The sequence below is a fragment of the Tachypleus tridentatus genome, chromosome 6, assembly GCF_004210375.1.
Source record: "Tachypleus tridentatus isolate NWPU-2018 chromosome 6, ASM421037v1, whole genome shotgun sequence".
Lineage (NCBI taxonomy): Eukaryota > Metazoa > Arthropoda > Merostomata > Xiphosura > Limulidae > Tachypleus > Tachypleus tridentatus.
The window spans coordinates 49,154,495-49,170,257 of NC_134830.1; the positions used below are offsets into that span (position 1 = coordinate 49,154,495).

At 35.6% G+C, this 15,763-nt stretch overlaps 1 protein-coding gene across 1 annotated transcript in view; it reads right to left on the reverse strand.

Annotated features, from left to right (window-relative positions):
• The window catches only part of LOC143251607 (neuropeptide SIFamide receptor-like), a 32,998-nt gene extending 22,991 nt beyond the window's left edge, over window positions 1-10,007 (reverse strand). Inside the window, exon 1 of the mRNA XM_076502877.1 lies at window positions 9,743-10,007. Coding sequence (XP_076358992.1) covers window positions 9,743-10,007 — 265 coding nt within the window. The remainder of the gene's footprint in view (window positions 1-9,742) is intronic.
• Between the last annotated feature and the right edge of the window lie 5,756 nt (window positions 10,008-15,763).

Below are 15,763 nucleotides of genomic sequence, written 5' to 3' on the forward strand. Positions count from 1 at the left end.
TCAGAGATGTAAAACAGCCACGAGCGCGAGACACAGGTCATAAAAAAAAACTCAAAAGTTTCCAAATATCGCAAGGAAATTAACTATAATCTATTTCTCTTATGATAGGGCCCGGCATGGCCAGGTGGGTTAAGGCGTTCGACTCGTAATCCAAGGGTGGCGGGTTCGTTCCCCGTCGCACCAAACATGCTCGCCCTTTCAGCCGTGGGGGCGTTATAATGTTACGGTCAATCCCACTATTCGTTGGTAAAAGAGTAGCCCAAGAGTTGGCGGTGGGTGGTGATAAACTAGCTGCATTCCCTCTAATCTTATACTGCTAAATTAAGGACGGCTAGTGCAGATAGGCCTCGAGTAGCTTTACGCGAAATTCAAGGATTCTGAGGATGGCTGCTTTCTCTCTGGCGGAGTGAGTACAGGGAGCTCAGGGCAGTGTTGCACTGGGATGATGAATGATGGAAAGTCCGGATACATGATAGCAGTTGCATTCTCGATAGCCTGATGTTTGGAAGGATCCACCATGCAGAAGTAGCAATTCCTTGAGGGGTCAGTGGGTTCACGCCAAATTCTTGGAATAACTAACTTCATGGCTCTCTTTTTCCCCTGGGTGCCATCCTGCAAAAAAGGAAAATAAAATTGTTATTATGAAAAATACATTTATTTCATCCACAACTAATGTGTAATATTTTATATGTAATATTTTTCTATACTATTGGAAATTAAGAAAAAATAAATTAAAAGATATTTAAATTTTAAAGAGTCTAAAATTTGTACAATATAAAATCTTACTATTCAAGCAAGCAAAAATTGTCCATTTTACCTTCTGGAGTTTTTTTGCAGTGCTCGCAGGTAAAATGAGGTGCCCAGGGTTTGTCTTGATCCTCGGCTGGCATGCTGAAATATGCCTTGTAGGCTTTACACATTTGAGCAGATGCTGTCACAGAGTACTTTTTCGCTCTTGTTTTGATAAATTGGCCACATACATAGCAGAATGCATCTGGAGAATGCTTGCAGCTTCGTGATGCCATCTCTGATAAAACCAGAGAGATCTATGTATTTACTTAGGCAGCTAGAACTAAACTGAAGTGGTGAGTGATGAGCCCCTGTATATATATTACTATGGAAAGTTTTAGAAAATTCTCGTAAGTTCTACAGCATTCTTGAAAATTCTTGTAAGCTCGAGAAAATTCTCTGCCAGCTACTCAGCACTGAATCTACGTAGAAGGTTCTGGAAAAATTGGTAAATTTGAAAATTTCATTATCCAGGTCACAAAAGCAAAGTTTGAAGAGAAAAATAGGTCTTTTCCATTTACTTTAGGCATAAGCAATTAAGAAATAATACTATGTGCCCTGGAACAAGAAAAAGTAAAAGTGTTGTTAAAAAGTGTAATTCAACACGTGGAAATCAGTTTAGTTTGGTTTGAATTTCGCACAAAGCTACACGAGGGCTATCTGCACTAGCCGTCCCTAATTTTGCAGTGTAAAACTAGAGGGAAGGCAGCTAGTCGTCACCTGCCACCACTAACTCTTGAGCTACTTTTTTACCAAGGAATAGTGGGATTGACCGTTACGTTGAGAGAGCGAGCATGTTTGGTGTGACATGTATTCGAACCCGCGAACCTCGAGTCGAGTGCCTTAACCACCTGACCATGTTGGGCCTGTAGAAATGAGAATGACAAAATTATGTGTAGCTTGCTTATAAAAGAAATAAAATCTTCCGTCACCAGCAATTTATCTCTGATAAACATTAGAACTTTTATGTTATACAGAGAAATGGAAAACTTACAAGGCCCTTGAAACATTATCCCTTATGAGCGCCACGGGGCCCGGTATGGCCAGGTGGCTAGGACGCTCGACTCGTAATCTGAGGGTCGTGAGTTCGAATCCCTCTCACACCAAACATGCTCGCCATTTCAGACATGGGAACGTTGCACTGTGCGGCCAATCCCACTATTCTTTGGTAAAAGAATAGCCCAAGTGTTGACGGTAGGTGGTAATGGTTAAGTGCCTTCCCTCTAGTCTTACCCTGCTAAATTAGAGAGAGCTAGCGCAGATATCCCTCGAGTAGTTATGCGCAAATTTGAGAAATAAACAAGCAAACAAGTGCCACGTGTGGTTTGTAAACCTATCAGGTTGCGAAAGGAGAAAATTGATATTGAAATTAGACCGCCTTAAGATACAAATAAAATTATTTTTGAGTTAAAAGTAATTAATTTGATACAAGTTTTTTCCAGATCAAACCTGTTTGTTTTAAGGTCACGAAATAACAAGTGGAAATTTTTCTTTATAAATATAAAAAGAATATTCGAAACTGAAAGACGTTCACCACTTTTTCTCAGGTGATTTTATTCATCCAAAACGAAATCTTCAAAAGGGGGAAAAAAAAGTTTATATCCGTTGCTAGACGAATATTTTATTGAAATTAATTGACCGAATGTTTAACTTTCAAATTATTTGAACAAACAAGTATCCTTCTCGTGGAAAAATGCCACATACAACACGCCCACTTCTCGACAAGACCTTATGCTTATCTATGCATCTGCATACTGTTGTTGATGGTGTGCTCCAGAGCAGAAATATTCCAATACGTGTACCACATCTTATTACATTTTTTATAAAAAATATGTGTGTTGGTTTGTTGCATTTTAAATTGCTATATATACTAACCCTAATTTATAAGTGATAAACTAGAGGAATGTTACTCGGGCTACTCTTTTACCAACGAGAAGTGAGATTAATGCACTGGCTGTCACCTTAAAACGCTTTCAGAGGTAAAAGTACGAATATGTTCAGTGATGGGATTCGAACCTGTTCCTCATAAATTTTGGGCATAGTGCTCTAAAGAGCAGACTTTTTTTCATTACCATATTTACACATGCTGTTAATTTGTTTGTAACTTAGATTTTGAGAGCAAAGCTACACAATTGGCCCTCCGAGCTCTTCCCACTGTTGGTATTGAAACCAGAATTTTACCTACGCAAGCTCTGAGACTCTCCTCTAAGCCAGCGAGAGATATACTCTGACTAAACAATTATAAACTAAACAAAATTATAATAACCATTAGCTTTGCACATTGTGTGGGAATAAAGTTTGTAAAGTATCTGAATTAGTCTAAATGCGAAACTATAGGCTATCTGAAATATTAATATCAGTTTACATTATTTTTATACGAAGCTGGGCTATCTGTCCACCATGAGAAATCGAACCATTGAGTATGGTATTTTACGTATATAAGCTTACTGATGTTACAACTGAGCATACAATTAAAGGAAATTCAAAACGTGAGTTTCACTAGAGGACGTATTTTACTGAATTTGATTAAAAAAGGAAGAATGTGATATTTAATACTGTCATGATATGGTGCTTTAGGTTAACAAGATATAGTGTGAAATAAGATTGGTCTCACGAGTGCAGCAAAACGGAACAGACGGAAGGAAATATATGAGAGAGATTCTCATATATTGATTAATTTCTTTTCTTTACCAGTACGTGAATTTCGCTAAAGAAACCATGATCTAGAGGTCTCATCTGTTCTTTAGTTGCAGTTTCTGCCAAAGAAAACTAAGTTTTCTTCTCGTGAGTACTGCTTGGACAACAAACAACTGAACCTCATATAGTGGTGAGATGTAAGCATTTTGTTTAGTTTTGATGTATGGCCTTTTCACTACTAACATAAATACGGTAATTTTGGATAAGATGTGACGTGACGTCATCATTAATTATCAATAAAATTCAGAGATTAACTGGTGCTGAGAACGCAGTTGGCCTCTACATCGTCTTTTCTTCACTGACATTTACGTTTTGGGAGATAAAATATGAGAAAAACATAACCAATTAGTCCATTAATAGGAATAGTTAATTAATTTCGATATTAAAACAACGAAATTGTTTCAGGTTGTTAATGGTGAGTAAAAACCTAAATCAAAAGGAACAGAATATGAAATAGGAAAGAGTTGGAGAAGTTTCTGAAACGTTTAAAACGATTAGGCTTAACTTGCATGTATTATGTTGCTTCGACAAGTATGAAATGAATATATAATATTATATACAAATATTAAAGATGTTGAATGAAAACTAGCAGCACAAAACGATACTGTCACTGTTTACTGAAGTAAGTTCCAAACTCATGGAGTCAATTGTTTGTTTCTTCTTATAGCAAAGCCACATTGGGCTATCTGCTGAACCCATCGAGGAGAATCGAACCCCTGATTTTAGCGTTTTAAATTCGTATACTTACTGCTGTACTAGCGGAAAGGCGAGACAATTGTTAAGTTGAAACTTACAGGGAAGAAGAGCAATCAGAATGACAAAATCAGGGATTCGATTCCTCTCTACGTGACTTTACTATAAAACACACACATACAGACAATCGTATTTAAAATCACCATTCAACCATAAGTCTATACTGTAGCTTCTAGACTTATGATAATATTATGCTGTTATCACTGTTTGTTTGTTTTTTATATAAAATCTCTGAAAGAATACACAAAATTGGACACCATTAATCTCACAAAGTCCATATATCTCAGTCACCACTAAGTTGGATAACATCCCTCAGTGAATCTATTTTTTTTCTTGATAACGAGAAACCCACTTGAAATAAAACTGTATTTCAGAATGGCTGGTGTAGCTATTAACACTTTTATTGATAAGATGAGAACAACGTTTCGACATTCCTAGGTCATCTTCAGGTAAAGAAAGAGAGAGTTTGAATGTGACCGTTGACAGACACATGTCTTAGGGACGAGAGTATAAAAGGGTACGTGACTATAGGGGGCGTTTTAGTTGGATGTTAGGTTACCAATTAGTATAGGTATAAAGGTATTTTTTTATATTGGTTTAATTTTGATTTTAGTTGCTGTATAAATAAGGCTTCTTTGATTTTGTTTGTTTACATTTGTTTCTCTACTTAATATCTGGGTGTTTTCTATGGTTATGTTGTGTTTATTTGATTTGAAGTGTTCAAAAACGTGTGAAGGTGTTTTTGGTTTTTTTTTGTATTCTTTGAATCTAGTTTTCATTTTTCTGCTTGTTTCTCCAATATAGAAGTGGAAGTTGTTGCATTGTATTTTATAAATTACGTTGGTGTTGTGTTTATCAGTGTAGTTTTTACATAGTATGGACTTTAGTTTTGTACCTGGGTTTTGAATAAATTTGGTGTTTACTGGAATGTTGTTTTTTTTTATAAGTTTTTTCCAAATGTTGGTTATTTTTTCACTGATATCGGTAACATATGGTATGCAGCAGTATAAAGTTTTGTAGTTTGTTGTATCTTGGGATTTATTGTTGTTTGTTTGTGGTTGATCTACGTGTATGTGTATAATTTTTTTCCACGTTTTTTGAGGAAATTTATTGATGTTGATGAAGTGTTGTTTTAGTTTGTTGATTACATCGTTGATTTTATCGGATGAGCACAGTTGTCTGGCTGTGTTTATTTGATAACCATATTATATGTGTACGTGAGAGGTATCCATATTATTTTCGCACGTGAGAGGTTAACTAGATTATTTTTGTATGTCAGAGGTATCAATGTTATTTATGTACGTGAGAGGTAACCATGTTATTTATGTACGTGAGAGGTAACCATGTTATTTATGTATGTAGTAAATAAAAGAGTTTTCAATACGGCGTTGTTTAAATTGTTTAGATTACAGATAAAGCTTGTCAGTATTGATGAAATTATTGTATAATATTAGCAAGAATGTAACAAACAGAAGGAAACTATACCATGAAATAAGATATTTAACTGAAACGCCCTGATTATGGAAAAAGCGTGTCTTAAACCATGAATTAAAGAATTAACCATCGAGTATATTGTCAAGTTGTTGTTGTCTCTCTGTTACTGAACGTGTCACGAAGTAAAATCTGTCACAGGCTCTTTGATAAAAGCCAAACCTAGTTGTACGATTAAACTGCTAGATCTGCTAGAGAACGTTCAATAGCTTCTCTACTAAATCCTCTCTGAGCAAGAAAGAAATTATTAGAAATAACATGTTCTCTCACAACCCATCTTTACCAACTGGTATCTTTCTGTTTCCTCACACTTCGATTTCATAGACAGGGAAATCTTTTCAGCTGTACTATAAATGTTTGTTTTTTAATAAACAGTTACAGTTCATGCGTTATGAAATAAAAATATAAGAAAAAACACAAGCTTTCGTATTATAATACCAACGTTCAGTATTGTGGAAAGTATCACACTGTTCACTTTGTTATAAAGTCAAATAATGATATAAACAAAATTTAGCTTAGCAGGAAAGAAAGATTACCAATTACTTCTGATAAATACCAATGTTTATCCCGTGTTATACAACAACCACCCCGATTCTTGTAATGCTTAAGGTTTTCATGAAATAAACGAAAAGACTCAAAGCAATGTAAGACGTCAATAAACTATTAAGCAATAGACGACACATTCGCGTGTCGTGCTGGAAGTCTTGTCCACTTAAATGGTCTAATAATGAACTGGCTTTCTTCAAATGTACTTAAAAGAGAAAGAAAAATAACCTTAGTTCTTGTATTTTAGAAATACACTTGTAGATATAGCTTTAGTAATTACCTGTGTATATATGTTTTATTTTTATCCAGCATGCTCATAGAGATATTGCTGTATCTAGCATGTTTAAACAGATAGTATTATCTATGTGGATATTATTAACATATAGCATGTTTATATAGATATTATTAGTATATAGCATGTTTATACAGATATTGTTAGTATATAGCATGTTTATATATACATTATTATTATACAGTATGTTTATGTACAGATATTTTTATATAGCATGTTTATATAGATAGTATTTATGTATAGCATGTTCATGTAGACATTATTAATATATAGCATGTTTATACAGATATTATTCATATATAGCATGTTCATGTAGACATTAGTAACCGACACAGGTGTAATAAAATAAAGCTCATGGTAAGCCATATTACAAATATAAGAAACACAAAAACACCCACACAATGTTCGTTCAGCAGATAGCTCAATGTGACTTTACCATAAGAGAACATACAATATTCGTTATTATTAACTCAGAAACGTTATAAAGAAACTGTTTACAAAGTAACAATTGGAACTAAGGAAGATATCCATCTATATCACAGTGTCATATCCTTAAATTTATTATATTAAAATACTGTTTATGTCAATATTATTGTGCAAAGAAAGTCATTTCATACATAAAATAGTTGATTTATCGTTTTTGAAACACAATCGATTATTAGATACCACAAACTTTTTTTTTTCGTATTGCCCATATTTATGTATATAGGTAGAATACATATATCGTTGTGACCATAGTTCTATATTATATGACTGGTGTTTTTTTTTTTTCCAAGTCATTCTGTGATATCACACACTCCAAATAAGTTCTACATTTTTAGTTTGGGTATTATAAAACATTAACAGTAACATGCTTTGTATACATTTTTGTGTCTTTAACACACATACATGTATAATGTATACTATACAATACAAGACACTAAAATTTAAAAAAACTGTTTTTTATTTATTTTTCTTTTCTCATACCATACAGCATATTTAGTCTTGTAAGAAAGTTATTTATATATAGATACATTATGACAGATAAAACTGCTATCATATACGGGAGTACATTAAAACTACTACCATATACAGGAATACATTAAAACTATCACATACAGGAGTACGTTATTTTTCTCTATAAAAAACATCATATTCGAAGGGAGAATGGTATTAACATGTCAAGTAACAAAGCTACATAATTAATAAAAACATTAAAGTAGTTGTGTCACTATCATAAATAAGTTGTTATTCAGTATATATAGATGCAAAGCCTAACAACAAATATCTGTAAGCTATAATTGATCTAACATTAACAACTGAAGAGAATTAATCACCTACTATTTTAGACTGCTAGCAAATAAAAGATATCTAACTAACGATTATCTTGTTGGTAACAGACGCCTTAGGTAGAAAACTGTGGTTTGTTTTGAATTTCGCGCACAGCTAGCTACACGAGGGCTATCTGCTTTTACCAACAAATAGTGGGATTAACCGTCACATTATAACGCTCCCATGGCTGAAAGGGCGAGCATGTTTGGTGTAACGGGGATTTGAACCCGCGACCTTTGGATTATGAGTCGAGTGTCTTGACCACCTGGTCATGCTGAGCCATAAGTTTAAGGTAGTAAATATTAAATAACTATGTAAATATGGACTAATGGACAGTAGTGTTAGCTTCCCACATGTCAAAGTTCGGAAGGGTGAGGGTAAAAAAAGTTGCTCGGGGTTCTTAAAAACACAAAATCTCATGGTATGTAAGTTCAAAACGGTTTATAGTCGTCAGTACATCGCTTTATTTCTAGTTCCATAAATTATCAGAGAGAAATTGTGTTTATTTCTATTAATTTAGTAGTTACCAACCAGAGGCGCTCGTCTTAATATAAGTAGGTCTAGTAACTGACCCTTTGTCTTCACTTTATTGATTCAATAGATATGAAAATATTTGTCTTAAGTTCAGACAATTGAGTTTTTTTCGGACGTTTTAGTTGCTGGTCGGTAGGATTATTTTATTAAATTATTTTTGTGAGAATACTAGCTGTTTTAAATGTCAATTGTAGCAGTATCAAAGACGCTTTTCATTTTCAAACGAAATCTCCTATCTGAATAGTACTCTGACATCTCAGACAACCTAGGTTTACAGTACATTATAAAGCTCCTAGTAACTGTGTAATAAGTGTGACAATAGAAGCATGAATCAGTAAACTTGAGGTTAACCAAACCTAGCTGTTAATTCACAACTGTAATTAAAAAACTATCTGGAGTAATTTAGCATCAATAACTGTAATACCCTACCAATACAACTGCAATAATATCTAAGTCACAACTGTAATACCCTACCAATACAACTGCAATAATATCTAAATCACAACTGTAATACCCTACCAATACAACTGCAATAATATCTAAGTCACAACTGTAATACCCTACCAATACAACTGCAATAATATCTAACTCACAACTGTAATACCCTACCAATACAACTGCAATAATATCTAACTCACAACTGTAATACCCTACCAACACAACTGTAGTAAGATATGTCACAACTGTGATATCCTATTAACACAACTGTGATAATATCTAAGTCACAACTGTAATATCCTACCAACACAACTGTAATAATATCTTAGTCACAACTGTAATACTCTACCAACACAACTGTAATAATATCCTACCAACACAATTGTAATAATATCTAAGTCGCAACTGTAATACCCTACCAACACAACTCTAATAATATATAAGTCACAACTGTAATATCCTACCAACACAACTGTAATAATATCTTAGTCACAACTGTAATACCTTGCTACTCACAAGTGTAAAACAAACAGTACATCAAAATTTACCTCTTTCTAATTCGCGGTTCATTATACACCATCGGTCATGTGAATATGATGAAATGTTTTATTTATTAGTTCCTATACGAGTAATAATTTGATTAATCAAAAGTAGAAATTTATTGAGTATCGGATACACAAAGTAATATACATATATATGGTTCCGACGTTTCACTAGTTTGGTCTGGCGTCATTAGGTACATCAATCACCTAACATCGTATGGTTAACTCAGTGAGACGTTATAACCATGCATACTATGCTCTGTGTATCGGATGATAAAGTCTTATAGGAAATAAAATATTAATTTGGCTCTTTAACATAAACACGTACAATTAGATAGAGACAACTTACGTAGAAACACGTTGCTGACAAGAGTCGCTGGCAAACAGAATATCACCACCAGGATATCTGCCACAGCTAAATTGACGATGAAAAAGTTCGTGGTTGTCCGCATTCGCGGGGATCGAGCCACTACTGCGATTACAAAGCTGTTACCAAATATACCGATAAGGAATACAATAGTGTAGGCCACACAGAAGACCGAAGCTACGCCCAGTGAATGTCTTAACCAGAAATCTTCGTCAGCGTCCGTGCTATTAGTGAAATTATGGCCCATATTCTGTCAGTAAGAGATAAATGGTTCGAGGAGACGTTAATATATTATGTGATTAAAATTTGCCTTACTAGAAGGCAAAAGTGACTATTGTATTATAGAATATCGTCAAAAAAACTAGCCAAAAAATAAATGAGATAAAACAGTGTTCGATAAGCTAGTGAGGTCTTAGTCAAAGACCCCTGGTGGGAAAAATGAATTTAATAAAAGAATTTGGGTGGAGAGACGCTGGACGAGAGAGGTTTGGAAATCCAAACCGTTGAGTACAGCATCCGAGCGCGTGAGTAACCGTCCCAGAGAAAAATCAGCAGTGCTCGAGCGAGCCACGTAAAATATGGAAGATATCGTGACATGCGCACACTCTTAATCTATTACTCTCAAACGCAGCTGCTACCTCAACCTGTGAGGTAATTGCTAATAATAAGCACATAGCTACACAAAGGGCTATTGTGCTGTGCCTACCACAGGTATCGAAACCCGATTTCTAGCAATAAAAGTGTGTGTGTATATACCACTCTGCTATTTAATTCTTTTTGACCAGTTCACCTAAATTGCCATCAAAAGAATTAAAAACATTACAAGATAAATAAATATATCAAACCAACTTATTCTTATAACTCGTACATACTATAGTTCTATATACAATATAAACTTGTAACTAAGACAATTGTCTAATAATATCACACTCATGTTGAACAAAATTATACATATATATACACAGAGTAGCAGTAACGTATTAAATAAATATATTAAACAAACTTACCTATATATATGTATACAGAGCAGCAGTAACGTATTAAATAAATATATTGAACAAACTTACCTATATATATGTATACAGAGCACCAGTAACGTATTTAATAAATATATTGAACAAATTTACCTGTATATATCTAGCGCATGAGTAACGTATTAAATAAATACATTGCACAAACTTATCTATGTATATACAGAGCAGCAGTAATGTATTAAATGAATATACTGAAGAAACTTACACATACATACACACAGTCATGTGAAAAAGTTAGGACACCCTATGAAAGCCTGTGTATTTTGTAACATTTTTGGATATATAGATATTTAATCTCAATTTCAACAATACTGAGAGATTATAGGAATATAACTAAACAATTAAAACTGAAGAAAAGATTTTTCAAGATCTTCTGTAAATGTAATTCTACAAAAATGCATATTCTAACTGAGAAAAAAGTTAGGACACCCTACTCCCTAATAGCTAGTGTTATTCCCTTTGGCTGAAATAACTGCAGTGAGACGCTTCTTGTAACCATCTACCAGTCTCTGACATCGGTCTGAAGAAAGTTTGCCTCACTCCTCAATGCAGAATTCTTTCGGCTGTAAGATATTTGAGAGGTTTCTTGCATGTACAACCTGTTTCAAGTCACCCCACATCATCTCAATGAGATTAAGATCTGGGCTTTGACTCGGCCATTCCAGGACTCTCCATTTCTTAGTTTTCAGCCAGTTCTTGGTGGATGTACTGCTATGTTTTGGGTCATTGTCGTGTTGCAGGGTACAGTTCTGCTTCAGCTTTAATTTTCGTACAGATGGTCTCACATGATCCTCAAGCATCCTCTGATACACAGTAGAACTCATGGTGGGTTCTATGATTGTGAGCTGTCCAGGTCCTGCTGCAGCAAAGCAGCCCCAAACCATGACACTTCCACTTCCATTCTTCACAGTTGGTATGAGGTTCTTTTCCTGGAATGCTGTATTTGGTTTATGCCAAACATGTCCTCTGTTCTGGTATCCAAATAATTCAATGTTGGACTCATCTTTCCAAAGAACATTATTCCAAAAGTCCTGGTCTTTGTCTACAATCTCTCTAGCAAACCTCAGTCGGGCCTTGATGTTTCTCTTAGAGAGCAAAGGTTTTCTCCTTGCACACCTCCCATGCAAGTTAAACTTGTGCAGTCTCTTTCTGATTGTAGAGGCATACACTTTCACATCAACAGTAGCCAGAGCCTGATGTAGGTCCCATGATAATATGTTAGGGTGTTTGGAGACCTCTTTTAGCATCTTGCGGTCTGCTCTCGGGGTAAACTTGTTTAAGCGACCAGACTTGGGCATGTTGGCAGTTGTATTAAAAGCCCTCCATTTGTTGACTATTTACCGGACAGTGAAATGGTTGATTTCAAAATCTTTTGGGATCTTTTTAAATCCCTTACCAGACTCATAAGCTGCTACAATTTTCTTTCTGAAGGCCTCAGACAGCTCTTTTGCTCTCACCATGGTGCTCACTGTCACTTCAACAGTCAGGAGCACACTAAACTAAATGTCTCAGGTTTAAATAGGGCAAGCCTCATTCATAATGCTGAGTAACGATCTTTTAATCATGTGCACCTGGTGTGATACATATGATGTGAGTTGAGCCATTTTAAGTGGGAATACATGTGGGGGTATCCTAACTTTTTCCTTTGTTAGAATATGTATTTTTGTAGAATTACACTTACAGAAGATCTTATAAGGTCTTTTCTTCAGTTTTAATTGTTTAGTTATATTCCTGTAATTTGTCAGTATTTTAAATACTGAGATTAAATATCTATATATCCAAAAATGTTACACAAATACACAGGCTTTCATAGGGTGTCCTAATTTTTTCACATGACTGTATAGAGAGCAGGAAGAATGTATTAAATAAATATATTGAACAATTGATTGATTGATTTAGTGTTTTATGGCACAAAGCAGCTAGGCTATCTGCGCCAAACGTCCGGTAAAAAGGTAAAAATAAATTAAATGTAGTAAAATACATAAAAGGAAATGAAGGTAAAACAAAACATCATTGAAAAACAGAAAAAGTATAAAACCAATGTTGACACCTAGTCTACAATGTTAAGAGAGAAAGCAGAGTAAAAGAAGTTGTAAACTACTTACTCTTGCAAAATGGTAATAATCATAACCTGCCAGGAAGACTAACAGGTAAGTTGAAGAACCACCGACAGTCACCTGCAGTTGGCCTTTCCAATCCTGGTTCCAGGTTATGTGCCATAGCAGCCATTATCAAAATGTAAAATAATAGAAGTTTTAAAAGACATACAGCAAAATCGTAATAATGAGTAGCCAAATGTCCAGTAAAAAGGTAAAAGTAAAGTAAATGTAGTAAAATTTGTAAAAGTAAACGAAGGTAAAAACAAAACAGCAATTAAAAACAGAAAATTGCTTAAAACCGATGTTGACATCCAACTTTATAAGTTGTAAAGAACTTCTGTAGCAAAATGGTAATGATCATAACCCGCCAGGAAGACTAACAGGCAAGTACCAGAACAACCGTCAGTCACCTGAAGTTGGTCTTTCCAGTTCTGGTTCCGGGCTATGTGTCATTATGGCCAGTACCAAAGGGTAAAGTAATAAAAGTTTAAAAGACATGCAGCAAAATTGGAATAACAACTCGCCAGGACGACTAACGGGTAGTTGAAACGGATAGTTCAAACAGCAGCGTTAGTCACCTGAAGTTGGCCTTTTCAGTCCTGGTGTCGAGTTATTTAATGTTCTGGCCATTTTTCAATGTCAAATTGAACTAGAGAGAATGAAACTGTGAAAAGGGAACCACAATTAAAAAGGTAAATTGAATAAATATTCAACACTTAAATGAGATTAAAAAGATTAATGGCCATTAAAAAACTAAAAACTTTATCAAGGTGGACAGTGTCACCATTACCAATAACATTATCAAAATGTAAAATAATAGAAGTTTTAAAAGACATACAGCAAAATCGTAATAATGAGTAGCCAAATGTCCAGTAAAAAGGTAAAAGTAAAGTAAATGTAGTAAAATTTGTAAAAGTAAACGAAGGTAAAAACAAAACAGCAATTAAAAACAGAAAATTACCAATACCATTACCAATAACACTGTCCACCTTGATAAAGTTTTTAGTTTTTTCTGTCAGTCACCGTCAATAACCATCACCAATAACACTGTTCAATGTTACAGATAAACCATAGGAAAAAACATGTTTAAAATATTGCCGTCGTTGAGAATCGTAACGATGGCAAGAAAGTAAAATGTGGCTGATAGTGATTTGAGTGTTACACAAACTACACACTGGTGCATCAGTTCCAGATAAAAGAAAACGATGAGTTAAAAAAACTGTGACCAATGCGTAGTCTAATTAGAACAACTTCCTCCTTCCGAACCTTACGGAAGCTAGATGGCCAAAGCCAAATATAGGGTTTTATTTGAAAAAGCTTGTTGTTGCGTTGCTTACTCCAAGTGGACTGCCAGCTGGCACGGAGCTGAGCCTTGAATACAAAACCATAGTCCATGTACGGAATAGGCACAGTGGTGATAGTGCCGGAGCAGATAGATTTAGCTGCCGTGTCTGCAAGCTCGTTCTTGCGAATACCAACATGGCCTGGTATCCAGAAAAACTGGATAGAAGTAACAGTGAATGAGAACTGGGCCAGTCAGTTTTGAATATCAGCGAGAACAGGGTGTGAGCCAACGTGTAGCGATTCCAGGGCCAGTATAGAACTAAGCGAGTCAGTATAAATAGTGCAGTTGGAGTACTGCTCAGCTGCAATATGATCCAGGGCAAGAAATATGGCATACAATTCAACTGTGAACACAGAACCTGTAGAGGGGATTCTGCGCGCAACCACCGAACCGCAGCAAACCACAACAGAGCCCACTGAATTACCTGATTTGGAACCATCTGTATAAATGGGAACGGAATGATTGTTTGAAAGATGTTCATTAAATAAATGACGGTACTTCCAATCTGAAGTATCTGCCTTTTTCAGATGACTGAAAGAAAGGTCACATTTGGGGCTGTAATAAGCCATGGTGGGATGGGCTGACCTGTGGAATTTGCAATGTTATCCAAGGACAGACCCAAGTCATCCAATTGGGCCTGGATGCGAAGGCCAAACGGAGCAATGGCAGATCATCTGTTCTGAAAAATTACGGCCCACTGAGGAAGGAACACACATCCCCAAGTGGAATGCTTTGGTAAGGAACGAAGTTTCGAAGAATATAGTAAAGATAGTTGCAAACGGCGCAGGTGCAGAGAAGGTTCATGAGATTCAACGTATAAGCTTTGAACTGGAGAGGTGCAGAAAGCCCCAGTGCAGAGTCGAAGCCCTTGGTGATGAATGGAGTCTAGCATCTTTAAGGCTGAGGGTCTGGCAGATCCACAGATCATTGATCCATAGTCGAGTTTTGATCGAATAAGAGCACGATATACCTTTAACACTGAACATCGATCTGCTCCCCAACTGGTAGTAGAGAGGACACGAAGGATGTTCAGTGCTCTTGTGCATTTGACCCGAAGCTGCTTTAAGTATGGTATAAAGGTCAGCTTACGGTCAAAGATAAGCCCCAAGAACTTGGTCTCAGAGACCACTGGCAGCAAAACTTCATCAATATGAAGTTCAGGATCAGAGTGAATACCCTGTTGGTGGCAAAAGTGCATGCAAACGGTTTTAAAGAGAGAGAAATTAAAGCCGTTTGCCATAGTCCACTGCAGTACACGATTGAGGGCAGTTTGTAGTTGCCGCTCAATATATCTCATGTTCGACGACTGACATGATATGTGAAAGTCGTCGACATACAGCCCATTCGCAAAAGTGAGAGGGAGTTGTTCAGTGATAGCATTTATCTTTATACTGAAAAGTGTGACACTCAAAACACAGCCCTGAGGGACTCCAAGATCCTGTACAAAAGAACGGGAAAGTGTCGAACCCACACGAAGTTGGAATCTCCTGTCTATTAAAAAAGTTTTTAATAAACATGGGTTAAT